Here is a 26,301-nt window from a genome sequence, read left to right as displayed (position 1 = left end):
GGGTTGCTGCTCGGGGAGGGAGCTGCGGGTTCACCCCCCCCACCAGGGGATGTTGTGGGGTTCCTGCAGAGCTGGAGCCCAGTGGGGGACACTGCAATACTCCAGTTACTGCTGAGAGTGTGATGTAGATGGAGAGCAGGGACAGATGAGATGATAAAGGATAAAACCGGTGGGTTAAGGTTTCCAACCCCACCCAGAACAGCCGATGGGGATTTTTGGGGTAAAGCCCCAAAAGACTCTCCCATGCTGACCTCCACTGAGGGAGGGGTGTGGAGGCAGGGAGCTGCCCCTGTTTGGGGGTAAAAAGAAGAAAATTGGTGCTGCTGATGGAGGTGGGGGGTGGGAGCCTGTCCTGCCCCACCCGGGGTCTGGGGCTCAGCTGGGAACACCCACAAGGGACCCCAGGCCCTGGAGCTGCCCCTGTCCGTGTGTCCAGCTGGACACTCCCCCCCTGCTCTGTGCCCTCAGAGCCCCCAGCTCCCCAGGGCATGCAGGGAAGGGAGACACACAGACACAATGACAGGGGTGGGTGCAGCTGGGACAGACGGACACAGGGACGGCTGCAGGGCCAGCTGGACACGGGGAAAGCTCCATGGAAGGCTGGACAGTGGCAGAGACACATGGACACCTTCGGACCAGACACGGTTTCACATCCAGTTGGACACCTGGACACGTGTCTGTCCATCCATGTGTCCATCTGTCCTCATCCCTGCTCCCCAGCCTGGGGGGGGTTGGAGGATTCAGGACTGGGCTGTCCAGCCGGACACATGGACAGGGCTGTTGGTGCTGGACCTTCACTGGAAATGGCTGGACAGATGGACAGATGGACACAGGGATGGATTGACAGGCAGACAGAGACAGGGACATGTGCAGCTGGACACACGGACACTGCTGTGGATGGGCACATGGCTGGCTACATTCACAGCCAGAGGGACCATTTCAAGTCCAGTTGGAAAGACAATGGTACATATAGCTGGATATACGGACATTGTACACACAGACAGACACCTGCCCAGCCAGACACCTTCCTCCTGCACCCATGAGCATCAATGCCCCAAAAATGCACTTTTCACCCCAAGGCTCCTCTCCAAAAAGCAGCGATTTCACACCCCCGCCCCGCCCCCCTCACACCCCCCTCACACCCCTGCCCCGCCCCCACAGCCCCGTGTCCGTCTGTCCGGGCCCATCCCTGTGTCCATCTCCAGCCTCTGGGCATGGGGGAGGCTCCGGCTCCAAACCCGGGGACAGCGGGAACGGGGCGGGGGCGGGGCGGGGGCGGGGCGGGGGTGTGAGGGGGGCGGGGCGGGGGTGTGAAATCGCTGCTTTTTGGAGAGGGGCTTGGGGTGAAAAGTGCATTTTTGGGGCATTGATGCTCATGGATGGAGGGAGAAGGTGTCTGTCCAACTGGACATTCACTGTCCAACTGGACGTACAATGTCCATCTGTCCAACTGGATGTACAATGTCCATCTGTCCAACTGGATGTTCACTGTCCGTCTGTCCAAGTGGACGTTCACTGTCCGTCTGTCCAACTGGACATTCATTGTCCGTCTGTCCAAGTGGACGTTCACTGTCCATCTGTCCAAGTGGACGTTCACTGTCCGTCTGTCCAACTGGACGTACAATGTCCATCTGTCCAACTGGACGTTCACTGTCCGTCTGTCCAGCTGGACACTCCCCTGTTCTTCTGTCCATCTGGCAGCTCCACCATGCCCATTCCCAGCTGAGCGTGCTCCTGTTGGTCTGTCCAGCTCCATGTCCATCCATCCCCACAGCCATGCGTGTGTCCAGCTGTCCGTTCATCTGTCCGTCCATCTGGACACTGTACGTCCAGTTGGACACAAGGCCATTTTTATGTCCAGCTGGACAGACACCTGCCCATCCAGACACATTCCCCCTCCATCCATGAGCATAAATGCCCCAAAAATGCACTTTTCACCCCAAGGCTCCTCTCCAAAAAGCAGCGATTTCACACCCCCGCCCCGCCCCCCTCACACCCCCGCCCCGCCCCCGCCCCGCCCCCGCCCCGTTCCCACTGTCCCCGGGTTTGGAGCCGGAGCCTTCCCCATGCCCAGAGGCTGGAGATGGACACAGGGATGGGCCCGGACAGACGGACACGGGGCTGTGGGGGCAGGGCAGGGGTGTGAGGGGGGTGTGAGGGGGGCGGGGCAGGGGTGTGAAATCGCTGCTTTTTGGAGAGGAGCCTTGGGGTGAAAAGTGCATTTTTGGGGCATTGATGCTCATGGGTTGGAAGGAGGTGACCGGTTCAGCAGGTGTTTGGCCAACTGTCCAGATGGACGTACAATGTCTGTGTGTCCAGATGGACGAACAATGTCCAAATGTCCAACTGTCCAACTTGTATGTACACTGTCCGTGTGTCCAACTGGATGTACAATGGCCAATTGCTCGTACAATGTCCACCTGTCCAGCTGTACATACAATGTCCCTCTGTCCAGCTGGACACTCCCCTGTTCTGGCAGCTCCACCATGCCCATTCCCAGCTGAGCGTGCTCCTGTTGGTCTGTCCAGCTCCATGTCCATCCATCCCCACAACCACGCGTGTGTCCAGCTGTCCGTCCAGCTGTCTGTCCATCTGGACACTGTACATGGAGCCGGGCACACGGACTCTGTACGTCCAGCCGGACACATGGACATTGTGTGTCCAGCTGGACGGGTGGACATATAGATCCAGATGGACAGTTGGACATTGTCTGTCCATCTGAACACACGGACATTGTACAGACAGACGGACACCTGCCCATCTAGACACATTCCCCCCTCCATCCATGAGCATCAATGCCCCAAAAATGCACTTTTCACCCCAAGGCCCTCTCCAAAAAGCAGCGATTTCACACCCCCGCCCCGCCCCCCTCACACCCCCGCCCCGCCCCCGCCCCGCCCCCGCCCCGTTCCCGCTGTCCCCGGGTTTGGAGCCGGAGCCTCCCCCATGCCCAGAGGCTGGAGATGGACACAGGGATGGGCCCGGACAGACGGACACGGGGCTGTGGGGGCAGGGCAGGGGTGTGAGGGGGGTGTGAGGGGGGCGGGGCAGGGGTGTGAAATCGCTGCTTTTTGGAGAGGAGCCTTGGGGTGAAAAGTGCATTTTTGGGGCATTGATGCTCATGGGTGGAGGAGGAAGGTGTCTGGCTGGGCAGGTGTTTGTCCAACTGTCTAGAAGGAAACACATTTGTCCATTTGGATGTCCGTCCATCTATTCATCCCTCTGTCTGTCCGTCAGTCCAAGCCTGTGTGTCCATCTGGATGTCCAATGTCCGTGTGTCCAGCTGGACGCTCCCCTGTTCTGTCCATGACTGATCCATGGGTGGGTGAAGGGGATGGGCCTGGATGGACGGGCAGGGCCAGGCCCAGCTGTGTGGATGGACATTGCACGGACACCTGGACACACGGACAGTTCCCTCCAGCCCCCCCAGCCCTTGCACAACACCCCAAAAATGCCCCTTTTTACCTCAAAGGCACCACTCAGAAACCAGCAGGGTCAGACCCTTTCCCTCTGCCCGGTAATCCTTGTGTCCGTCTGTCCAAGCCCCATCTGTGTCTGGGGTCTGTCCATCTCCCTGGGGAAAAGGGGGGAGTCCAAGGTCCCATCCTGACCCCCCCAGTGGGACCTGGGGGTCGCTGTGGGGTGTCCTGGCCTGGCTCCCCACACCCAGCTCCATCCTGGGGCACCAGCAGCCCCTTTTTGTCCTGGTTTTACCCCAAAACAGGCTCAGTTCCACCCCCACCCTCAGCCTGGGGGTGCAGGGGGAGGGTCTCCCCTGGTTTTGGAGGCCAGCCCCCAAATTCTGTCCTAAATCTCCTTTTTTACCACACCTGCTTGATTTTAACCCATTTACACCAGCCTTGATTAGGCTTCCCACTTGCACCTGGCAGGGACTTGGGTGGAAAAGCAGTGAAAAACATCAAGTCTGGCTCTTACATTTCCATGTATGATGATTATCAGCAATCCAGGGATAATTTTCAGCGAGGAGTTGGTGCGTGGTGAGATTAAAAGTGGGGGCAAACCCTGTGATTTCAGTTTTCACAAGTATTTATGAGACAGGAGGGAAAATCAAGAGGAATTGGTGTGAAATGAACCTTTTTTCCTGGTCGTTTTTGAGGGAGAGGTGAGTGACCCCTCCCTGGCAGCCCCAAACTCCCCTTCCCCGCTCCCCCTCCCCACGCCGAGGGACGAGGTCGGGGCGCCGACGTGTTTTGTATTTTTTAATAAAGTTCGTAATCCAATGGACACACAAAACAAAACTGCGCTGAGAAAAAAAAATAAACCAAAAATAAACCAAAAAAAAAACCAAGTTCCATAAATTAATTAAGTGTTAGGGGAGGCGAGGGGGGCCGGGGCAGAGTCTTTGTACAAGTGTATAACACTTCCACAGCTGATGAGACGAGGGGATGTTTAAATGAAGCGCACTTACAAATGAGTGACAATACAAAGTCTGAGTATGAAAATAAGATTTTTTTTCTCTGAAAACACATTTTTGGCACAGATTAAAAAAAAATGTATGTTGTGGGGATTTGATTTTTTTTTTAAAGTCAGTATTATATATATTTATATATATTATATATATATTTATATATACACACACCCACTGAGTTCTGCATATCCCACCAGGAAGGAAAAAAGCTCTCCCTTTTGTTTTGTTGTTTGTTTTGTATTCTCTTGTTTTTCAGTGTAAACTGTACATCCCAGATGAAGAGAAGACGGCTGCAGCAGGGGCAGGTGGAGGAAGAGGAAGGTTCACATCCGGAAAAAATAACCCCCCCCAAAAAATAAACAACCCCAAAAGAAGGAAAAAAAAAAAAAAACAACAAAAAACCCAACGAAACAACCAATAAAATAAAAAATGACTGTGAAATGCTCCTTGACCCACAAATCTCAGCAGAGTCCCTGCGGAACGTCCACGGCGCGGTCAATGTGTGTCAAGACATCCAGAACGTCACAGCGTCTCCAACTGTGCAAAGTCCGAGTCACTAATTTAGTGCAAAGGCAGTTCAGGTTCTTTTTTATTTTTTTCCTTTTTTTTTTGTTAAAAAAAATAAGCCATCCTTTTCTCTTTTTTTTTTTCTTTTTTTTTTCTTTTTTGTGTGTTTTTTTCCCCAAAAAGGAGGCATGGGAACCCAAGCCCAGTCCACCTGCTGAGTGCATCAGTTGTCCATAAGCTAAAGCAACATGTAAACATCCAAGGTTTGATCGAGGCCAGTCGGGCAGGAGGCTGGTTTCTGGCAGCATATTTCTTGTTTCATAACCTTCTCTCCTTCTTCTGAATTAGTTTTATTTTAAAATTAATTTTTTTGTGTGTTTTTTTTTGTGGGATTTTTTTTTGTTGTTGTACTTGTAGTTGTTTGTTTTTGTTTTGTTTTTTTTTTTTTTTTTTGCTGCAGGGCCTTGGAAAAATTAAAAAAAATTAAAATTAAAATAATAAAAAGTCAGTAACTGGTAAACAGCTCATACCGACGCGATGACAATCATCAGGTGAGGAGAGATGTTGGAGATGCTGGCGAGGAGGTCGGGGGCCAGGCGGGACAGGTGGCTTTCCGAGAACTCGCAGGGTGGGAAGATCTGCAGAACGTAGGCAGGCTGCAGGGAGGGAAAACCACAGATCAGAGACAACCCACGCCCACAGAGGTTTAAAAATGAGACATTTCACTGAGTTCTAGGAGCTTAAAGCATCCTAAATCGGGTATAAGAGAGAAGCCATGGGTTTTGTTTCCCAGATGGGGAGTTTTTCCACACCACAGGCTGACTTGGCTGGGAAAGGCAGAAAAATTCCCATTAATTATAATTTCAGTGGTTGCTCAGAGTGCTGGGCTCATTCTGGGCTCTTTATACCCAGAATTAAATTACACCCAGGTTAAACTGCAATCAGTGCAGCAACACACCTGGAATAAACCCTCCACAGCACCAAATGCATTCTGCAAGAGAACACCAGCTGTCCTGGAAAAATCAGGATATGGGGAATAAACCAGGACTCTACTTCAGAGATAAAAGAGCTGAGAAATGCATTTGGGAAATGCTTTTTCAGTCTGAAAATGAACTGGGAACACACCAAACATACATTTGGGGTTTTTTTTGGCTTGGGGTTGCTTTCATCAAATCCATCAATGATTATATTGATCCTATCAAAAATTTATGGATCCCATCCATGTCTTTGATGGGTGGTGATGGAAATGTAGGGAGGGGTTGTTTGACCAATAACCCCAGGCAGATCCAGCAGAAGCCCAAGCTGCCTGTGCCAAAAGGGCCTGGTTTGGTGTCCCTGTGGCACTGCAGGGTACCATGACTGTGCCATTAGGGCCTGGTTTGGTGTCCCTGTGGCACTGCAGGGCTCTGTGCCATGCCATACCTGGTTGGAGCCGGGGTTGGGGACGTTGATGATGCCTGCAGCCTGCTTGGCCTGCAGGTAGCTGATGAAGGCGGCCTTGAGCGACTCGGTCTGACTGACCACGTCCTCCTGGTCCCGGCCGCAGGGCAGGGCCAGCAGCAGGCAGTAATCGCTCTCCACCTGCAGGGGAAGGACAGGCTCAGGGAAATGCTGCATCAGGGGGTGTTTTCCAGCCATCCATCCACTATCCATGGGGGAAAACCCTCAATTTAAATTCCTTGATGTTACAATTTGTACCCCAGAGAAGCGGTGGCTGCTCCATCCCCAGAAGTGTCCAAGGTCAGGGCCAGGCTGGACAGGGCCTGGAGCAACCTGGGATAGTGGAAGCTGTCCCTGCCCATGGCAGGGAGTGGGAGGGGCTTTAAGGTCCCTCCAATCCAAACCTATCTGGGATTCTGTGATTCCAAAACTTGCTGAGAGCTCAGCCATGGTGGAAAAGACTGAAAATGGATTTCATGGCCACCTGAACTCCCTTTCCCACCCTACTCAGACACACTGAAACCAGCAGGAGTTTGTCCCCGGGCTCAGCATGACCTAAAGGTTTCCCAGCTCTCACTGCCTTTTCCATAAGTGCAGTGTAGGAGCTATTGCTCATCATCTGAAATCAGTGTTACACTCCCTGGGTTGAAGGAATCAATGTGAACACCAGGATCCCAAAACAGAATCAAAGCGATTTCCTGGATTGGAAGGAATCCACAGGGATCATCAAGTCCAACTCCAGGCCATGCACAGGATCCCAACAATCCCTCCCTGTGCACCCCTGAGAGCAATGTCCAAACGCTCCTTTGGGCAGCCTTGGGGCCGGGCCCATTCCCTGAGGAGCCCACGGGACAGAGGCCGGGGTTTTGGGGAGCCCCGGTGGTTTCCAGCCCCGCAGCTGGTGAGCCCAGCCAAGCTCTGAGACTCCCAACCTGCCTCCCTGCCCCAGCCCGGGCCCTCACCATCATCCTGCGTGCGACGCCCTCGAGCTGGGAGGCCTCGAGCCGCATGCGCTGCGCGATGCGCAGGGGGGGCCCTCCCTCGGGCGCCGGCAGCGAGCGGTGAGCCAGGACGTTGTTCCCAGACACAAAGTGCAGCTGCACGGCTGCTGTGTCGTTCTTGAGAGCCAGCAGACCCTGCCAGACAATGGGGTATTTCTGGGAAGAGAGGGAGAGAGCATTACACCCACAGCAAGGAGGGTGGGATCTGCAAGGCTGAGCTGCTCGGCTGCCACCGACGCTTCCGTCGGAGGTTTAAAGGCTCAGCAGAGATGTAGCACCAGATCAACCCTCCACAGGCCAGGCCTGGGTTACATCCTGCTAAATCAGGAATTCAGTCCTTTTCCTTCCAGCTGGCCAGCCTGCCTGGGTGGATCCCATCATCCCAATCCCTCTGCCGCCCACCCAGCACAAGGCTGTTCCTGAATGCTGTGTTCCCTTTTACAAATGGACAAATTGAGAAATAACAGAAGAACTGCTTGAGGTCACATGGGAGACATTTGGTGCTGAACACAACTCTCAGCTCCTTGCTGGTACCTGTTCCTTACTGCCTCCCTCCTCTTTCTCATTTTCTACACTTGAGAGAGTGGTTTTTCCTTTTTATTTAAATGAAATACACCAACTCTCTCCCCTGCCTACAAGGAAACACTTTCCAGGAAAATGCTGACTTGTAAAACTGACTTGGAATAGTGAACATGCCTAAAATCCATCAGAGACAAAACAACCCAAAACCCAAACAATGCCTTTTCTGCATCTGAAGTTTTTGATGCAAGAAAGGTCAGATTTGGTGCTATGGCTGAAACAGAACCAGGTGATTTCCCCCCGGATCAGGATCACGACACTCACTGTCAGCAGCTGGACCATGTCCACAGGTCTCTGGGACACAGGGTGAGGGGATGGCTCCTGCTTGAGCGTGGACTGGGGCTCCGGGCGGCTGAGGGGCGGCCCCGAGGTCGTGGGGATAAACATGGATTGCTTGGGAACTGCCTGCGGCTGGTGCGGCGACGGAAGCTCCTGCTTCATGGAGATGGCGACGGGCGAGGGGTACGAGGTCTGGCTCGTGTCCCCTTGTGCCCTCTGCAGGTGGACGTGGGGGTCCATCTGTGCCGTGTGCCTGTTCACAGGGGCGTGGTGACTCTGCTCCGGCCCTGCTGCCGACGGGCCCTTGGGATCCTGCGGGATCTGAGGGGTCTTGCTGCGGACTGGCTGGCTGGGGTGCGAGTGCTCGCCCTCCGGCAGACCCTGGGAAGCAGGCAGGGAGGAAAAGGAAAGAGGTTTAGGCCAAGGGTGTATTTAACCCCATTATAAGGCTGCCAGGACACCATGAGATTCCTGGTGGAGACATCCGTGTCACAGCAGCAGCTCTGCTGCGGCAGCACCTGGGACAGTCTCCCACTTCCAAGCCCACCTGAGCTGAAACCCCACTCCCTGAATCCTGCCCCAAGCCCATCCTTAGTCACACCATCCATCCAAGGATCCCTGACCCATGCACCACCTTGGTACTGGCAATTCTCCCCCTATCACCACATCCAGAAACTTGCAGGCACCTTCCCCCTCCTGGGTGGAACTCCAGAGGGGTTCAGAGTTTTCAGCTTCCTCTGATGCTAAGCAGCATTTGAACCCCATTTCCCATAAGAAACAGACCCAGACTCCAGGGAGTCAGGTAAAGGGTTTTCTTTCTCACCTGGGACGGGGTCATGCTCCGTGAGGGCAGCCCGATGGGCGAGGCGCCCGGGAACTGCGGATGCCCAAGCTGTGCCGTGTGGTAATTCCTCATGTCGCCGTACACGGAGCGGTAATCGTGGAAGGAGCTCCCGGCGGGATGCATGATCTGCACCCCGTGTGGGACCACCACGGGCTGCGTCAGGGGCAGCCCGGGCAGCTGGCTGCCCGAGGGCACGCTGAGCAGCCGCGGCTCGCTGTGGGGAGAATGGGCCATCTTGCCTTCCGAGGATTTGGGAGTCTCTTTGCCAGGCTGCGGGGTCTTACTGACCGGGGGAGTTTTGACGGCCCCTTCGGGCGTGCGGGATTGTCGCGTTTCCGAGTGGTGCTCGCCCACGGCGGCCATGTGCGGGTGCATGATCATCCTGACGTCCCGCGGGACGTTGTACTGCTCCAGCCGCAGGCTGCCGGGGTGCATGCGGTAGTCGGGCTGCATCACCAGCACGTCGGACTGCACCGGGGCTGGCCCGCGGCACACCGCCGTGTGGTGGAAGTGCAGCTCCTCCTCGGGGGGATGCTGGGAGGACAGCGGGGGCATGACGATGTCTCGGATGGGTGCTGGCTGGGGCGTGCTGGATCGCTGGGGTTTCATCTCCATCTGGGGTTGCAGAGCAGCTCGGGGGGAGTGGAGAGCTTCCGGGCGGATGCCGTAGGGAATGCCGGAGAGAGGAGGGGTGTTCATCCTCACCTCACCTTGGGATAGATGGCCCAGGGACACAGTCTGTGTTACGCTGTGGGGGGGCATGATAACAGATTGCTCGGGATGCATGCTGGATATGTACTGAGGAACGGGAATTCCCGGCGCCAGCATGACCGGGGTGCTGCTGGACAAAGCCGGAGACGAGGTACTGCCGGGGTGACAGGCCCGGGGGAACGGCGACGGCGAGTGCCCGCTGGTGCGCGGCGAGTGCGGCTCCTGTTTGCTGACCCCCAGGTGGGAGATGGCCCGGTCGGTCGGGGTGCTGGGGCCCGAGCTGACGTGGTTTGCTTCTGAGTGCATCTTCCCAGAGAGGGAAGGGTGGTGAGGACTAACCCCAGGACTCAGGTTGGAGGGTTGCAGAGTCTTTGTCTCCACTTTCAGAGCAGCTGGGTCAGAGAGTTTTTTGTTCACAACCATCTGGTTATGGACCAGCACGGGTGGAGTGTTTACGGTCTGCGTCAGGACCTTGCCGGGCTGCGACGCCGGGGTCTGGACAGCGAGGTGGGACGAGTCAGGCTTGTCCAGCGCGGCACGCTCCTGTTTGACGGAGGAGATGACGGGCGAGGTGTTGTAGGGCTGTGCTCCGAGTACCAACGAAGAATGGGTGGAAACAGTCCCATAGCCCGCCGAGGTCTGGGAGCCTTTCGGTGCCGGCTGGGATGGCGTGATAGGCTCCTGTTTAATCTGAGACTTGGATACAGACTGCTGGAACTCAATGTCCACAGCGCTGGCTGGGGGAATCTGGCTGATCTTGGCACTGATTCGCTGAGGACCTTCTGTCTTCTGCCCTGAGTAACTCAGGAGCACCACACCTTCCGAGGTGTTCACCCGCAGCCCTGGACTGGACCCAGCCTCCACCGGCCTCTCCTCGATAATGGACATCGATCCTGGATGAAACCTGCTGTTATCATTTGCACTTGACCTCTGCTTAAATTTCGGCGAGGGAGCATTGACGAGGCAGGTCTGGGTTTGGGGAGCTTGTTTCACCAAGGTGATCCTTGGAGCCTCCTCCAAATCCACGCTGTGGGGCATCCTGCTGATGACAGAAGTGGCTTTGGGAGCAATGACTGTGTTGACCTTTTCCTTCTCGCTGAACACTGGCGCTTCGGCCACCGGTGGGTCCAGGGCGTTGGTGATGGGAACGGCCGGCTTCTCCTCAGAAACCGCCTTGATGGCCTCCACGGCAGGGTGGAGAGGCGCCTCCTCCAGGCACGGTGCGCTCACTGGCTCCGTGTGCGTCGTCGTCACGTGCGTGGAGGTTATGCTCGTTGCTGAGACGTATTTGGGCTCCATGAGTATCTTCCTCAAAGTGCTGGAGTTTGTGTCGATATCCGACGCCTTTGTGTCCGGTGGGAGAGCGGGTGGGGGTGTGGAACGGGCACGGGGCTCCTCATGCCTGACCATCCACTCTGGCACCTTGGCAGTGCTGGAGTGAAGGGGGACGATGGTGGTGGGCACCGGGGTGGGCAGCTTGGCCGCCGCTGCCGCGGGGACAGCAGGAAGGGCTGCGTTCGGGGCACTCGGTGGTGTGATGGCAGCGTTCTCCAGGGGCGACCGGATCTTGAATCCGCTCTGACTCCCCTCGTCGAGGGGGACTGGTGGGGGACCCAGGTCCAAAGGAGCCGGAGCAGGCACCTTTGGAGAGGTGCTGCTCTCAGGGACAGCCTCATGTGCAGCCACAACGTCAGCAGCTACAGCCTTGGTGACCTCAGAAGCACTTGGCTCCATGGATGCTGTGGGCTTGATTTGCTTCTCCTCCTTTGAGGCTTCTTCAGGTTTTGTCTTTACTTCATTGGCGGGGGGTGATTTGCTCTGCACCCTCTCCGGCTCAAAGGCGTTGACTTCAGCAGCGTCGCCCTTCCTACTTGTGCTCTTCTTGCGTCTCTGCCGCGTGGTTTTCTGACGGCCCTTTTCCTTCCGAGCAACTTCAGCCTCCTGCAAGGTCTCGGCCTCCTGTGCAGAGTTGGAAGATTCACTGAAGCTGACCTCAGACTCCTTGCTCTCAGTCTCCAGCGCTGATGGGACAGAGCCAGGCACTGGCTGCACCACAGGCTCGACGGCAGTCTCGGTTTCTAGGATATTGTTCACTGCCTGATCTGTCTCAGGCTCCATCTCCTCCCGAGGGGATTGCAACACCAAGGGCTCTGTGGGGATCTCAGCCTCAGATTCAGCAGGATATGTCGGCGGTGCAGGGAAGCTTTCTGTCTCCCCAGAAATATCATTGATGATGGAGCCGATGGCTGCTGCCAGCTCTGTTTCACTGGCCTGGTGTGCAGGTTTATCTGCCTCCTCCTCCTGACGGACTTCAGCCACATCTGTCGTTGGCTCTTTGTAGGCAGCAATTGTCGGAGGAGTTTCAGTGAGTTTTGCAATGTTCTCCACTGCCTGCTCGAGCTCAATCTGCTTTGCTAACTGGGCAGCCTCAGGCGACTGCTTGGGCTCCCGTGTCACCTCCTTTTCCATTTCTGGGAATGAATCTTCTACCTCATTCTTAGAGAAGTGGGGTGGCAGGATGTCCTCTTTTGGAGGGCTCTTCATCTTGGGTGGTGACACTGCCACCGGCTCTGCCTCCTCTTCAGTGGGCCTCAAGGCACCCTTGACTTCATCGACGTTGAGGCGTATTTCTACATTTTTGAGACACACGGATGCCTTATCAACGACCGTTTTGGTATTTTTGTACCTTCCCCTTTTGGATTTCGTAACCTTTTCTGGCACTGGCTTCTTCTCAGTGATCTCAACTGTGGGGATTTCTAGCTGATTTTTCTCCACATCCAGTTCCTTCCGATCACGTTTCTGCTCACTTGCTGCTGGCTCTTTCTCAGCAGCTTTTGCTTTATTGCTGTTGTCACTGATGCTTGATTCCTGACCGCTTCTTTCAGCAGCATCTTCGGATTCAGCCATGGTATCGGCTTTCGGTTCATTCTTCCCTTTCTTCCCCTGTTGGCTGGCAGCAGCTGATGAGTGAGTGTGTGTGAGCTTCTGGGATCTAGGAGACCTCCAACCCTCTGCAGGTTTAGGAGCTTCCACAGTATCTTTAGTTTCAGCTTCCTCCACCTCTTGTTGTACCGGTTCGGTCTTTATTGGAGAGATCTCCTCCTCTGGCTTACGGCGGGATTTGGGAGGTCTTCCCCTCCTCGGGGTTGTGGGAACAGTAGTCACTGTTTCCTGTGGTTCCTTTTCCACTCTCTTCCTAGTGGATCTAGTGACCTCCATGGAGTCCTTCACCGGAGATGGGCCTTCGTTGTCCCCTGTGGTAGCATAGACTGACCTCACGTTTCTGCGCCTGGTCCGGCCTATCGGCAAGCTCAGCTCCACGTTTTCTGGCTCTGCAGCAGAACTTGGGGATTTAGCAGCATTCCTTGAAACCTTTTCTGCCTCCACTTTCAATTCAGAAAGCTTCTGGGTCTCCCCGCGAGGAGAGCTCGACCTTTTCAGTTTCTCACGGTCAATTCTTTCGCTCTTCCTCGTGACGGGCTTTTCTGTGACATTAGCTGCAGCCGACTGCACGGGAGTCTTAGACCGTTTACTTTTGTAGGACTTTTTATCTTTTACAACAACCGGAGGTTCCACTTCCATATCATTGTCGGAAACAGGCGGCAGGACCTCAGCAGCCGCCTCCACCTTTTGACTCACACCAGCATCGCTGTTGGCAGAGGGTGGAGGATTTTCCTCTTTAGGTTCTGCAGCCTCGTCTGACTTCTGAACTAGCTTGGGCGGAGGTGGAAGCAGCTGGGCAGCCTCAGGTTCTGGATCTACACTGATGTCTGCATCAGAAAACGAGGCCCCAGGAGTGGGAGGTTTGGTATCCAAGTACGAAGGATGCTCTGTTGCCACAGCATCTTCCTCTGGCGCCAGGGTTGTAGCAATAATTTCTTTACTCGCTTCTACAACTGGCGGAGGTTCTGTTTGCTCAGGAGGTTCCATTTTGACAGGAGCAGCAAGTTCAGGAAAAGGTTTTTGTTCCTCTGCTGCAGCAGCAGCAGCAGGTTCAGAAGGTTTCTCTTCTTTGACAGAAGCTGGTTCCACCAGGACCTTTTCGCTCACTATTTTCTCGGGAGCGATGGGAGCTGGTTCCTGTGGGAGGACGGTGACTGAAGAAGGACCAACAGCTGAAGAAGGTTTATGCTCTGTTTCTTTACTATCAGGAACCATTTCTGGTGTTTTTGGCCGATTTTCTTTATCTTCCTGTTTCTCGACTTCTTTTGGTTTCTGATCTTTCTCCTTTTCTTTCTGCTGCATTCGTGTCAGCTCAACAAACCTACTGTGGAAGAGAACCACTGGCTCTTGCACCAAATCAGCCGTGCTGTTCGTCCCATCAGAGGAGGATTGTCTCCCATACAGCCTTCCAGAGATGAAGTCCAGATCATCATCCTTCCTCTCTAAATGCTGCAGGCGTTTGGAGTCCTGTTCAAAGATTGAACTGTGCAAAAACCGAGAAGCAAACAGTTCCTGCCGCTCTTGTTCCTCCTCTTTATGGTCCTCTTTTTTATCATCCAGTTTTCCACCTTCGGAATCAGTTCTGATTTTTTTCTTTTTCATATACCAGGATGGAATAGGTCTTGGAGCCGAGTCAACCTTCTCTTTGTCTTTATTGTTTCTGAAACTAGCAAATCTTGAATCCCAGTCTAGAAAGGACCAGTTTTCCTCTCTGGAGGAAGAGAGGGATTTAGCCCTTTCAAGCAAGGCCTTTGTGTCAGGTGTGATTGTCTTGTCCAATGCAAAAGAGTAGAATTTGTTTCTTTCTAAGGAACCGGACTGGAGTCTTTCCTCTCTTTCACGGAACTTCTCTTCTCTGTCCCTTAATAAAAAAGACAACCTGGAACTCTCTAACAAGGACGAGGCTTTTGGGGAATGGGGCTTGTTTTCGCCATCATCATCCGAATCTGAAGGCACCTCCCCAGGTTCCAGGTCTCGGACAGACCGTTTCCGTATACTGTCTCTTTTCACAATGCTGCTTGGAAAGCTGATATCGACTCTGCCAGGCTCTTGTTTCACTTGGGCTTCCCACCTACTTGAGTCTTCCTCAGAACTCAGCACAGAGAGTTTTATTTTAGCCATTTCTGCCATCTGCTCCCTTCTGCTGGAATCATAAGGATTGAATTTCAGCGAGTCCTCCCTCACAGTCATGTTGGAGTATGAAAGACCCTTTTCTTCTATTTTAGGTGACTCTTTGGTTTCCTTCAATGGCATTAACCTTGGAGAATCGAGTGTGTCGTCATCCTCATGGAACGGGAAGTGCCTGATGCTTGGGGAACATGACATCCTTTCGGAGTCCTCACTCACCTGACGAGAACTTCTGTAGTTCCTTTCTCTCTTAGTGCTGATTTCAAAGTCAAACTGGTCAGTCTTTTTCCTTTTACTTGGTGGAGAGTCATCGGTGACGTCTTGTGGAGGCTTTCCCACCTCGTGAACCAGACTCCGCTTTTCATATTCATCCACCTCTTTCTTTGGACTGCCAAACTTCTCTGACTTTGCTATCTCCATTTCCAGCTGCTGTTTCAACCTGCGACTCTGCTCCATCTGTTTCCGGTAGCTCTGCGTGTGGTCAATGTCAATGCTGATTTTCTCCTCCGTGTCAGCTGACTGAGGTTTCTCTTGGCTGAGTTTATGGTCTGGTGTTTCTTCAGGAAGGCTGGAATAGTTCTTCCTTGTGTCCTCTCTCTCTGTTCCCTGCTCATCCAGCAGCTGTACCTGTTTATGCTGGGGTTTTACTGGGTTTAGTTTTTTAGGAGGGAGTTCCTGAACTTCCACAGGTTCCTCGGGTGCCTCCATGAGCCTCGCCTGCAGATCCAGGGTGGGACGCATGCCAATCCCACCAACATTAAGAGTGTCCTGAACTTCTTTGGGACTAGTAACAGGAATAAGTCTTTCCAGTTTGAGTTTTTTAGATTCCCTTTTCAGCATCTCCTTCCTCAGGGGTTTTCTCTCCAATTCTCCTTCCCTTAACACTGGTGCTTCTCTAGACGACGCTGTCGCATCAAGCTGCTTTTTCAAAACCATGCGTGCATCCTCCTCATCTTGGCTACTCCGTTTTACATCCAGTTTTTGCCTGTCAGGTTTTGGATTCGCATCGGCAAAACGCCTTTTACGAGCCTCCAACTTGTCTAAATCCACTGCATTGGCCCCCTCGGAAGTTTGCTCTGTCTTCAAGTGCTTTTTGGGTTTAATTTTTCCCTCCTTGTCCACCACTTCGATGTGACTGGCAAGGGCTTTCTCCTTCTGTACCTTGGTTCTGACAGGTTCTAGTTTAGACTGCTCCGACTTGGCTTGCTCAGCCTGGGACGTCTGGGTTTTCTGTTCGAGCAGTGGGGATTTCAGAGTGTCATTATCCAGCTTTGCCCTCAGTTTCTCCAGTGCAGGTTGATCTATCACCTTCCCCTCCTTTTCCTTCACACGGGTCAGCACAACACAGGGCATCAGTTCCAGGCGGTTCTTTGCTGTCCCTTCTTTGTCACCCCTCTCTTTGCTTTGTTTACTGTTGCCCTTCAGTTTTTCTGGGCTGGGCTCTCTCTCATTCTCCTGATCTGTTTCCGAGGACTGAGAGCTGGGTGAATGGATTTTCGCTTTTCGTTTCTGCTTATCTGTTTTCTCCTTTTCTATTTTTTCCAGCTTTTCCTTCCTCACCAAGCGCTTCTCCTTGTCCACCCTCTCCTGCTCAAAAACGCGCTCTTTCTCCACCTTCTCGTTTTTTGCGTATCGCTCCACGCGGGCTTTGTCCAGCTTGTCGTATCGCGGCGGGGACAGCGAGCTGCAGCTGCCGCTGCGATCTGAGGACCTGCTGTAAATCCTCCTCTCCGAGTCGCTCTGCAGCCGTTCCGACTGCGAGGGGGACGCGCCGGGGCTCTGCGGGCGCCGCGAGTGCGTCGGGCTCTGGCTCCGCTCGATCGGCCTCCGTTCGTGGTCTCTGTCCCGATCGGATTCAAACCGTTCCCTCTCCCTCTCCCTCTCCCGTTGCCTGTAGCTGTACTCCCTGATGTCCTGCTCGTACGGATCTCCCCGGTAATCCCGGTACTCGCGAGGGTCGTCGTAGTATCGTGGGTCGTAGTAGTCTCCTTGGTAGGGATCCCACTCGGCGTAGAATTCTCTGCCCCGAGCTGGGTATTCCCGCCGAGGATCCTCAGGATACGTCCCCGGGGTCCGAACGGTCTCGTAGTAAGTACGGTCAGGGGCGTATTCGTAGGATCCTCTTCGCTCGTCTCTGCTAAACATAAGAATAAACAGATTCTAGCTCTCCTTCTCAACCAATCTACTCTGTTACCATAGCTTTTTGCTATGTAAAGAAACTGTTTTCTGATCTTTTTTCCTACGTGCATCAAGGCAGCTGCACACAGAGGTTTGGCAAGGCATCTGTGTGCAGTGGACTAAATACTTTTGTTAACTTATCAAATACCAAATATACTTTATGGGTAATGTCATAACAGCTCTTCCAAGCATTGTTTCACCACCCTCACTCCTTTGTTTTTGTCAAATTCAAACCTTGCATGAAATGAAGGAAAAACCAACACAGCACCTGTGCATCACACAAGGCTGGCAGGGTGAAGACGCCCCCTTGTCCAGAACCCGAGACTTTCATTTGACTCTGAAAACATGAGTCAAATCAAATCTCTCCATTACTAAGCAGCAAAGTGATGGTGAGATTTCTTTAAAAATCCTAAGCCCTGCAAGTGATCTTTTAATTCCCAAATTAGCTCTTTCACTGCATGTGACTTGCTGGCGTTGCCTGTTTACAGTAAAACCAAGTCAACAAATACCAGGCTGTTTATAAGATCAGGTGAATTCATTCAGCAAAGCAAGTCAAGCAATTAATGTTGTTATTTCAATACCTCCAAGCAGCAAAAATAAGTGATTTTTAAGACTGAGCGTGTCTGGGAGGTGGAATAAAGCTGGAGTTTCAATTCCTCACCATTGCAGAGTGTTTTTCACACTCTGTACTAAGGTGGGGTTGGGCTCTGCTCCCAGGGAACAGGGACAGGAGGAGAGGGACCGGCCTCAGGCTGGGCCAGGGCAGGCTCAGGTTGGACACAAGGAGGAATTTCCCCATGGAGAGGGTGCTCAGGCCATGCAGGGGCTGCCCAGGGAGGTTTGGAGTCCCCATCCCTGGAGGTGTCCAAGGAAGGCCTGGATGTGGCACTCAGTGCTCTGGGCTGGGGACAAGGAGGGGAGGGGATCAAGGTTGGACTCAATGACCTTGGGGGTCCTTCCCAATCCAAATGATTCTGGGATTCCTCATAGGTTTATGTGGCTTCAGAATTTATGTTTTATGTTAAAAGCTGGCAACTTCCACCTTTTAAGAAAAGTAAAAAATTGAAAAAGGGACAAAACAGAGAAGACTAAAACCTCATCCTGCAAGTGAGGTGGGATGTTGTGAAAAGCAGCTGTGAAGTTAAAAATATTGATCAGGGATTTTGTTTGTTTTTTCATGGTCTTTTTTTTCCCTTGGGTCCTATTTAGACAGGCTCCAACTACAACCTCAAGAGAAGGTGGTTAGGTGGTTTGTGCAGATCTCAGCACATCTGCAAGGAGGAGCTTGGAGGGGCACCAGAAGCTGCAGAATTACAGGAGTCACTGCAGAGCTCGCTCCACTGCTCCATGATCCATTATCCTTATGGGTCTCCTAATGACTGTGTGAGCACAGAGTGACAGAGAAGGAAAAACCAGGATTATTCCATGGCAAAGACAAGTCCACCTGAGTCCCATGTGCTAAAAAAACATCCAAAAATGCCTTTCTCTTGCCCGAATCCAGCACAGTTCTGAGGAAATGCTTGTTGCTGGCACATCACAACATCTGGCAAGACCTGGGGAAGGCACACTTGTATTTCCATTATGCAAATTCTCATCACCAATTTCCAAACTCTGCTCGCTTTTAAATCTGCTCATTTTGCATTGTCAGACCAATCTGTTTTGCTGCAAGGAACTGTTGGGTTTATCCAGCTCCCAGGTACACCCAGCATCATGCAGTGCTGACTCCTGGGCAGGCAGAGCCCTAACCATGAGCCAGGCTCTGGAGGGAATAAAACACGGGTGTTTTTTCAGTCAGTGAAGGTAAAAAAAGCCCAAAATGTGGAGTGTTTCTGTGCCAGGTCTTCAGGGACAAATAAGTGGCTGTGCAGCATGTGGTGCCAGCTGCTGCCAAGGGGCAGCCACACAGGACACAGCTTTATTCAAAATAAAAATGCATCCTTACTCAAAATGTATTATTTTATCAAGTTACAAAAAAAAACTGTTGGAAAGAGGGAGGTGGAAGATCAGATTTTACTCTCTCCTCAAGGGCTGAGCAGCAGTTTATCAGACTTTATGTACATCCACCAACACACAGATTTCTCTGTTACAGATAAGCTGCTCTTTGCATTCCTAAGCCATGATGAATGACTCCCAACTGCGTCCTGGTGACCCACCAGAGAAACAGGATACTTAAATATGGATCATGCAGACAACTGAAACCTCCACCTCAGCAGGAATTCCACTAACTGGCTACGCCTCGGATGTGTGAGAGCTTGCCTGCTCTAATCTGCACAGCTTAAGTTTGATCACCTAAATTTAATTTTAAAAATAGTGAAGAGGTAAAAAGAAAAAACTAAAATGCAGAAGTGTTTTTAATAAAACTTAAAAAATAAGGAATTAAGTTGAGAAGAAAAAAAACATTTTTAAGAATTATGGCCTGAAGAAAGTTTGATTGTATGATGTGGAGGACAATGATAGTGAAAGGATTGTGTAAGGTGATGCTGGAAAACAAAAAATGGAATGAAAATACTGATACATGCCTTCTTTCTGCAAGCATTTCATAGAAGTCTCTGATATCTTGACCCGTTTTCTCCATGGAATGATAAAATGCCAACTGACTCTCCCGATTAGCAAAGTCCACCTGAAAGAGAAAGGGGAAATCACATTCAGTCACAGAAACATCTCCCTCTGCCAACATTTCCCTGTCTGCTGAAGGTGGGAGCAGAACTGAAAATGGGGTAAAATTTAATAAAAAATGTCAAACTCTTCCCAATTCTGGCCCTGCACATCCCCAGGAATAAAGACGTTTCTCAGTGGAGCTGTGTAACTACCTCCTTACTATGTTGTTGTAAGCTGCCATCCCAGAGGCTTCTGTTGGGCAAAGCAGCAGGAAAAATACACATTATTATCGTGCTATTGATGTTTTTAATGCCAGGACAGTTCCAAAGTCCCTTTTATCTCGGGGCAGTGCTACAGAGGGTCAGGATTACAAATCCATTCTGGACTCCATGGTGCTTGCCTGGGGTTATAGAGCAGGGAAAGAACCAAGGCTCCTGAACTGCAGCTCCCTGTCCCAGCTGCTCTAGGAAATGGTGTTTTCTAGTGCTCAGAAGCTAATGGCATAGTGAAAAAAATTAAGTATTAGAACAGATTTCATGACGTGTACGCCACATAACAGAATATTTTTAACATTCTAGTTCCTGTTATTTTTTGAATCAGCCCAGTCCTGTGTGTAACCACAGCAATGGAGCACAGGCCCACACTGGGGGTGTTGCTTATTCCAAAGTCATTAAGCAACAAGATCCACACAAACTGTGAAAGTTTTAAGGGACCAAACGCTTTCCTGCACTGTAAAGTGATTGATACCCAACACCATGCTCAGAAACTACAGAACAGCCAGCTCCCAGCCCTGGGTGAGGTGGGAAGCTGCTGAGACCATGCCTGACATCACTGCCCACTCTTTAGGAGAGGAGAAAGGAGGAGGAGGAGGAAGATAATTCAAAGGGTTGGCTGACACCTCACATCCCCGGTTAGTGGGACTGATGACAGTCAGAACAGGCATCACCACATTCACCCAAATCCAAGATATCCCTGTACATGTTAAGTGTTGCTCCAGGAAGAAAAGTATCTTCTGTGTGTTTTTTAAAGCAATGTTTTCAATTGTTGTTTAAAATGTGTTGCAAGGAAGGACAAGATGGTCTTTAAGGTCTTTTCCAACCCAAACCATTCCATGATTCCATGACTGCATGTTGAGGTAAGTGTACCCCAGAGCCTGGACATCAGCCATGGGGCAGCTGGATGCAGCCATGTGCTTTCCTGGAAGAACTCACACCTTCAGATTTCCTTTTTTTAACACAAAAACAGACAAAAGTGTGCCTTGGATTGGGGTAAACGAGGCAGTGACACGGACACCAACACTCAGGAGCTCAGAGAGACAAGTTCAGCGAAACAAACAGCAGAATACTGGAAAAGGCTTTAAAAGTAACAGTTCAGGATTCCCTGACATCTTGATAAGCCGAGCATAAAAATATAATTTAAGCCTTTGATATGTGGGACATGTGTGTCCTGCCAAGTATTCCTTGAGCATGGCAGGCTGCACCGCCAGCATTTAAGGGGGAAGGCCTAAACACAATTTTTTCCTCTTTTTTTGCCTGTTTTGCTTTGGTTTGGAGGTCATTCTGCACACCTTAATTTTATTCCCACCGATTTTCCTCCCCTTGGTCTCTTTTACAGCTGCTTGTGCATATTCAATCTCATTGTAGAGAACCAGGGCCATGCCTTTTAAGCGGTCAAACACCACCTGTAAAAAACAAAAAAACAAAACAAAAACCAAATAAGAGCCTCATCCACAGGACTTAATGTCAGTCCCAACAAAATCCTAAGTCATGAGGATACCAGGAAGGAAATAATTTTTAGCAAAGTGAATTTCCAGACTTTTCTGATGAGGCATATTGGAATGAAGAGACAATAAAAGGACACGGGACTGCTTTGAATTGTGGATATTGTGGCTTGAGGTATATTATGCCTTTATTTTGTTTTTCTGTATTTTACTTTGAATATTTTTTCTTTGTTGTCTGAGTTTTGTATAATTTCTTCGTTAAGGGGTTTTTTTTTGTGTGTGTTTTTTTTTAAATTTCCAATGTGTTTTAGGGGGGAAAAAAGGTAAAGGAAACATTTAATCCCAAAGTGGAACCAGCTTTTGTTATCAGTCTGCAGTACCACTCACCACTTGTTAAACACCCAATTTCCAAATACTGCCTTCCTTTAGCAGCATAAATGTATTATTCAAGCAACAACAGCTACAATAAAGAATGTCAAAGCTGCAACACAAACCCACAAAAATCCTTTGGGGAGGCCAGAACCTGATCCTGCAAAGATTTACACATGTTGCTTAATTTTAAGCACATCCATGTCCAATAAAAACACACAGGACAACTCCCACACTGAAGTTTAAGCACGTGATAAATCACTTGCATGGGAGAGGCTCCCGCTGTGTGACAGGGGTGTGTTGCACCATTATTGACTTTCTCTCTTCTTCCATGTACTTTTGGCACTGTGATTGTCCTGACTGCTTTTAAAAAGTCTTTTTTTTCTCGGTCTGATGAAAAAAAACATAGTTATGTCTAATTATGTAATTAGCAAGTATGAGTAATTACGTAATTAGACTGCTGTTCTTCCAGCTAACATTTAAAAAATTTTGCTGGGGAGAGACTGTACTGCACAAGAGCAACAAATGGTTTCCAATACTAAACATCTCGGCTCACTCAAAACACTTCTTTTTGGTTGCTGTCTATGTTGACAGAGCCCTGTCAGCCAAATTCCACCCCAGAGAGAATTTTTTCTACCTGAGCTATAAAGCCCTGGACAGTGGGGTTGAAAGGACAGGATGGGAAGAAAGGAAGACAGTAACGACTTGGAAGCACATGCCAAAGCCTCCCACCTACCTTCACCACAGGCCCGTATCGGCAGAAATGTCGGGTCAGATACTGATCCGTAACGTTTGTGGAAAGCCCATCTAACCACACGCAGTTTGTAGGCATGCTCTTCCCAAAACCCAGCTGGACACAAAAGGGCAAAACTTCCATCAGTACAGTGCACAAGGGTTAAACTCACTGATCAGAGCCTGCCTGATGAAAGACTTATCTGGAGAAAGCTGTTGTTTGTATGGGTTTTCTAAAATTAGCATCTGGTGCAGGTGCAAAACAAAAATCAAAGAGCAATTAATGAAAATAATTCTGCTTGTTTAAACAAATAGAGTGTTTGACAACATTGGGTTCTTCTACAGTTTGAATGTCTGAGAAGTGACAGGTTGACAGCTCTGGGGCCTGACAGGCCCCGTTTGCCATGGGGAGGGGATGGATTCCCAGCACAGCCCTGCCAGACGTGGTCCTTCCAGGCCAGGGAATGTCAGTTTCTGAGTGCTCAACCCCAGGACTGCATGTGCACAGAGCCAACAAAAATGCTGATTAATCCCAATCAGGTGGTGGTTGAAACCATCACGCTCTGATATGATCTTGCATTAAAAACCATCTTACTTCCATAAACTACCTCGCTGCAAAACATCCCCCGATGCAGCAGTGGGAGACACAAGAAGGATACAGTCCAGGGGAGGATTTCTTTACCTTGAGCCGGTTATTTCCAAGATATTCCCCATCCATCTTCTTAATGGCTTTGCAGACGCTGGCGATGTCGCAGTACTGCAGGAACGCGTACTGAGGGACACCGTTCACCTTCTTAATGTCGATGTCCTGGGGACAAGCACAAAACACAACAGCCCACAGTCAGCAGTCAATCCCATCTAAGAGGACTTGGTTTTTTTTCAGGGACACGTGGCACAGCAAGCTCTTTAATTAATATTTTCTTCAGAGGGAGGATTTAAACAATAGTAGACAGTTAAAACTTTGCTGTTCTGCTGCATCTCAAAACCAAATCCTTACTGAGCAGGGAAAGCTCTTTATCCCGCAGATTTAAAATCCAAGCCTGCAGAACTAAGCCTGACCTGATCAACAAACACCAGCTTTAGGCTGTTAATACTATATCAAGAAGAGACAATTCAGGATCAAAGAAATACAGATTAATTTTCTCTCACAAAGGCTCACGAGAAAACAACCTGCCCCGACCCTCATCTCTGAGCCAAGCCGGGCTTCTTTTCCAAATAATCATGATCCATCCTGTTCCTAGAAACACAAAGTGATGCTGGACTCATCTCTTGAACCAGTCTGACTCATGGCAAAGGCAAAAAGAGTCTCAACTTCGGTTGCTGTTGCTCTTTAAAACCAAGCCACCATGGGCCCATTCACAAGTACAGCCAGAGGCTCACAAAGCCAAATAAAGGCTGATTTTAATCGATTTAAAAAAGCCCAGCAAGCCAGGAGCTGACATTTGGTTAACAAACAAGCTCAGCACTAGCACTGGAAATGTACCCAAAGCCTCTGAACAAACTCATGATACTATGATTCATTCCAAGCTGAAAATAGGAGGTGGAGGGTTTGGCTTTATTTGTTGGAATAGCAGGAGCTGCCTTTGTGAGCCACATATGGATCTAAGCACAAATGTTCCAACATCCAGGACAGGCTAATTTCATGGTTAATAAATTTAGGGACAAGGCAGCAGTTTGACACGGTCTCACCCAAGAGCTCTTTATCTGGGAAAACAGAAGTAAACAGGGACATTTACACAACTGCTAGACTCCTACAGCCCTGGCCTAATGATTTAAGTGAAATATTAATAGAAAACTACATTTCCAAGTGTCTGAAGTAGCACAACTGCAACCACGGCAAATTATACTTGACCACTCACCCTGGGCAAGCAATTCCTTGTGACAGGCAAATAAAGTATCATTATTGTGCTCATTACCCCTCAGAAAGGTTATAAAGCTGGTCCCTCCTGCACCTGAGCTTGCAAGTTTTCCTGGAAACAGCAAGGCAGCACTGCCTCCCAGTTCTGAGCCATTAATAATGCTGACAGGGAGCACCACGGCACACAAAAGCCAATTTACACTAGCACTGATAAGCATCTTTATCAGGAGAGCTCTGCTGCTCTAACACTGGAAAAGGGTTCAAGCCACAGACATGGCACAAATTCATAAATCACTACTGATGTCAAGGATACAGCAGAGTCTGCATACACAAGGGCTGCCAGACATCATAAAATGGGGATTTTATATTTGTTCACATTGTACATGGAAACAACCTCCTCCTCTTTTGGGGAGTAGCAGGGATGGGGCTCCTGGAATGTGTGACTGATTCCTCAGCTGCAATAGACATGTCAGAGCAGAGTGAAGGAGGCACAGCACATTCACAAGCACCCACAGCTGACAGGGAGAACACAAACTGTTTGAAGCCCAGACTCAACAGGAATCACAGAATGAATCCCAGAATGGTTTGGGTTGGAAGGGTCCTTACAGCTCATCCAGTTCTACCCCCTGCCATGGGCAGGGACACCTTCCACTGTCCCAGGCTGCTCCAAGCCCCCTCCAACCTGGCCTTGGACACCTCTAGGAATGAGACAGCCACAGCTGCTCTGGGCACCCTGTGCCAGGGCCTCCCCACCTTCCTGGGGAAGAATTCCTTCCCAATATCCTCCCTAACTCTGCCCTCCTTCAGCTTAAGGCTTGTCCTGTCACTCCATGCCCATGTGAAAATTAATTAAGCAGAACAGTTGCAAAACATTTATGGAAAATTTCCCTTAAATATAACATTGATGGGAATTGATAGAAAGTCATGAGCAGAGACGAAGGCTGCTCTACCTCATCTGGATACTCCTCCTCAGCTGAAAACCCAAATCCCTCACGTGCCATCACTGATCCCTCTGCTCCAGTCCCCTCTGCCTGGGCACAGGGCTGCTTCCACACACACTGACCAAGTCCCTGTTCCAGGAATCAACAGGAAACTCAGATTCACACAGTTGTAGGAGTCAACATGAGAACATCACCTGGCACATTCACATCCCAAATACCCAGTCAGCTTTGGAACTACCAGGAGACAATTACCAGGAGAAAACAGCAGGAGAGACATTTGTTGTAAACACTCCTAGAACTCTTTTTCCTGGTAAGCTACCCCTCAACATTTGTATGCTGAACTCTGAACACAAAGAAAAGCTTTCAGGTATATTCCAGCAAGATGAGTGACTCAGATTATTACAGAAAGACTGAATTATTTGTCGTTGACAGATTTAGCAGCACTCAGAGCATTTCACAGGTCTGTACAGAAAGGGGGGCAGTGCCACCCCACACAGGACACCATTCACGTACCACTATTCCCCCAAAGCGCTGGAAGATGTTGCGAAGGTCGTGGTAGGTGGTTGTTTTCTCCAGGTTGCCAATGAACAGAGTTCTCGTTGCCTTTGGGTGAAATTCATCTATCCTTTCATCCAAAGGACGAAATTCATTCTCGCTTTCGGTTTCTAGGATAAAAGAGAGCAGGAAATTTGTAATGACTGGAGATTTGGATCATGTTGGTTTATTCAGGCCTCCTTGATCTGAACAAGGGTAACCACTGTCTTTGAGAAAAACACCCAGTACTGCACCCATGACTTGTTATTTATGGGGGATTGAGAATCTTTATATTCCATGGAGGAATCTGAGCATCCTCAGGTGAAAGGGAGCTGCACCTTTCAACTGCTTCTCTGGAAATTTACCAAGTATCAATGCTCGAGTGCATGAATTCCAGTAAGGCTTCCCTGTGCTTGGGGAAGAGCACGTGGCAGGAGTTTGTTTTCAGGAATCAATTTTTAAAGAAGCCATTGAAGTGCAGTCTGAGAACTTCACCACGTGCTCAGGGCTG

At 50.5% G+C, this 26,301-nt stretch overlaps 1 protein-coding gene across 3 annotated transcripts in view; it reads right to left on the bottom strand.

Annotated features, from left to right (window-relative positions):
* Window positions 1–4,207: 4,207 nt before the first annotated feature.
* Window positions 4,208–26,301, bottom strand: part of SPEN (spen family transcriptional repressor) — a 66,535-nt gene continuing 44,441 nt past the window's right edge. The window contains exons 6-15 of one of the 3 annotated variants that reach the window (XM_036396050.2): window positions 25,770–25,921; window positions 23,140–23,265; window positions 22,462–22,575; window positions 21,204–21,317; window positions 19,558–19,658; window positions 9,059–16,997; window positions 8,221–8,616; window positions 7,339–7,533; window positions 6,359–6,517; window positions 4,208–5,592 (exon numbers count right to left, since the gene is read on the bottom strand). In XM_036396050.2, coding sequence (XP_036251943.1) covers window positions 5,461–5,592; window positions 6,359–6,517; window positions 7,339–7,533; window positions 8,221–8,616; window positions 9,059–16,997; window positions 19,558–19,658; window positions 21,204–21,317; window positions 22,462–22,575; window positions 23,140–23,265; window positions 25,770–25,921 — 9,428 coding nt within the window. In that variant the 3' untranslated portion in view covers window positions 4,208–5,460. The remainder of the gene's footprint in view (window positions 5,593–6,358; window positions 6,518–7,338; window positions 7,534–8,220; window positions 8,617–9,058; window positions 16,998–19,557; window positions 19,659–21,203; window positions 21,318–22,461; window positions 22,576–23,139; window positions 23,266–25,769; window positions 25,922–26,301) is intronic. The other 2 variants (XM_036396051.2, XM_036396052.2) reach the window with 2 other exon arrangements.

The sequence above is a fragment of the Molothrus ater genome, chromosome 23, assembly GCF_012460135.2.
Source record: "Molothrus ater isolate BHLD 08-10-18 breed brown headed cowbird chromosome 23, BPBGC_Mater_1.1, whole genome shotgun sequence".
NCBI classification, from domain to species: Eukaryota; Metazoa; Chordata; class Aves; order Passeriformes; family Icteridae; genus Molothrus; species Molothrus ater.
This window is presented reverse-complemented; position numbering and strand designations above follow the sequence as displayed.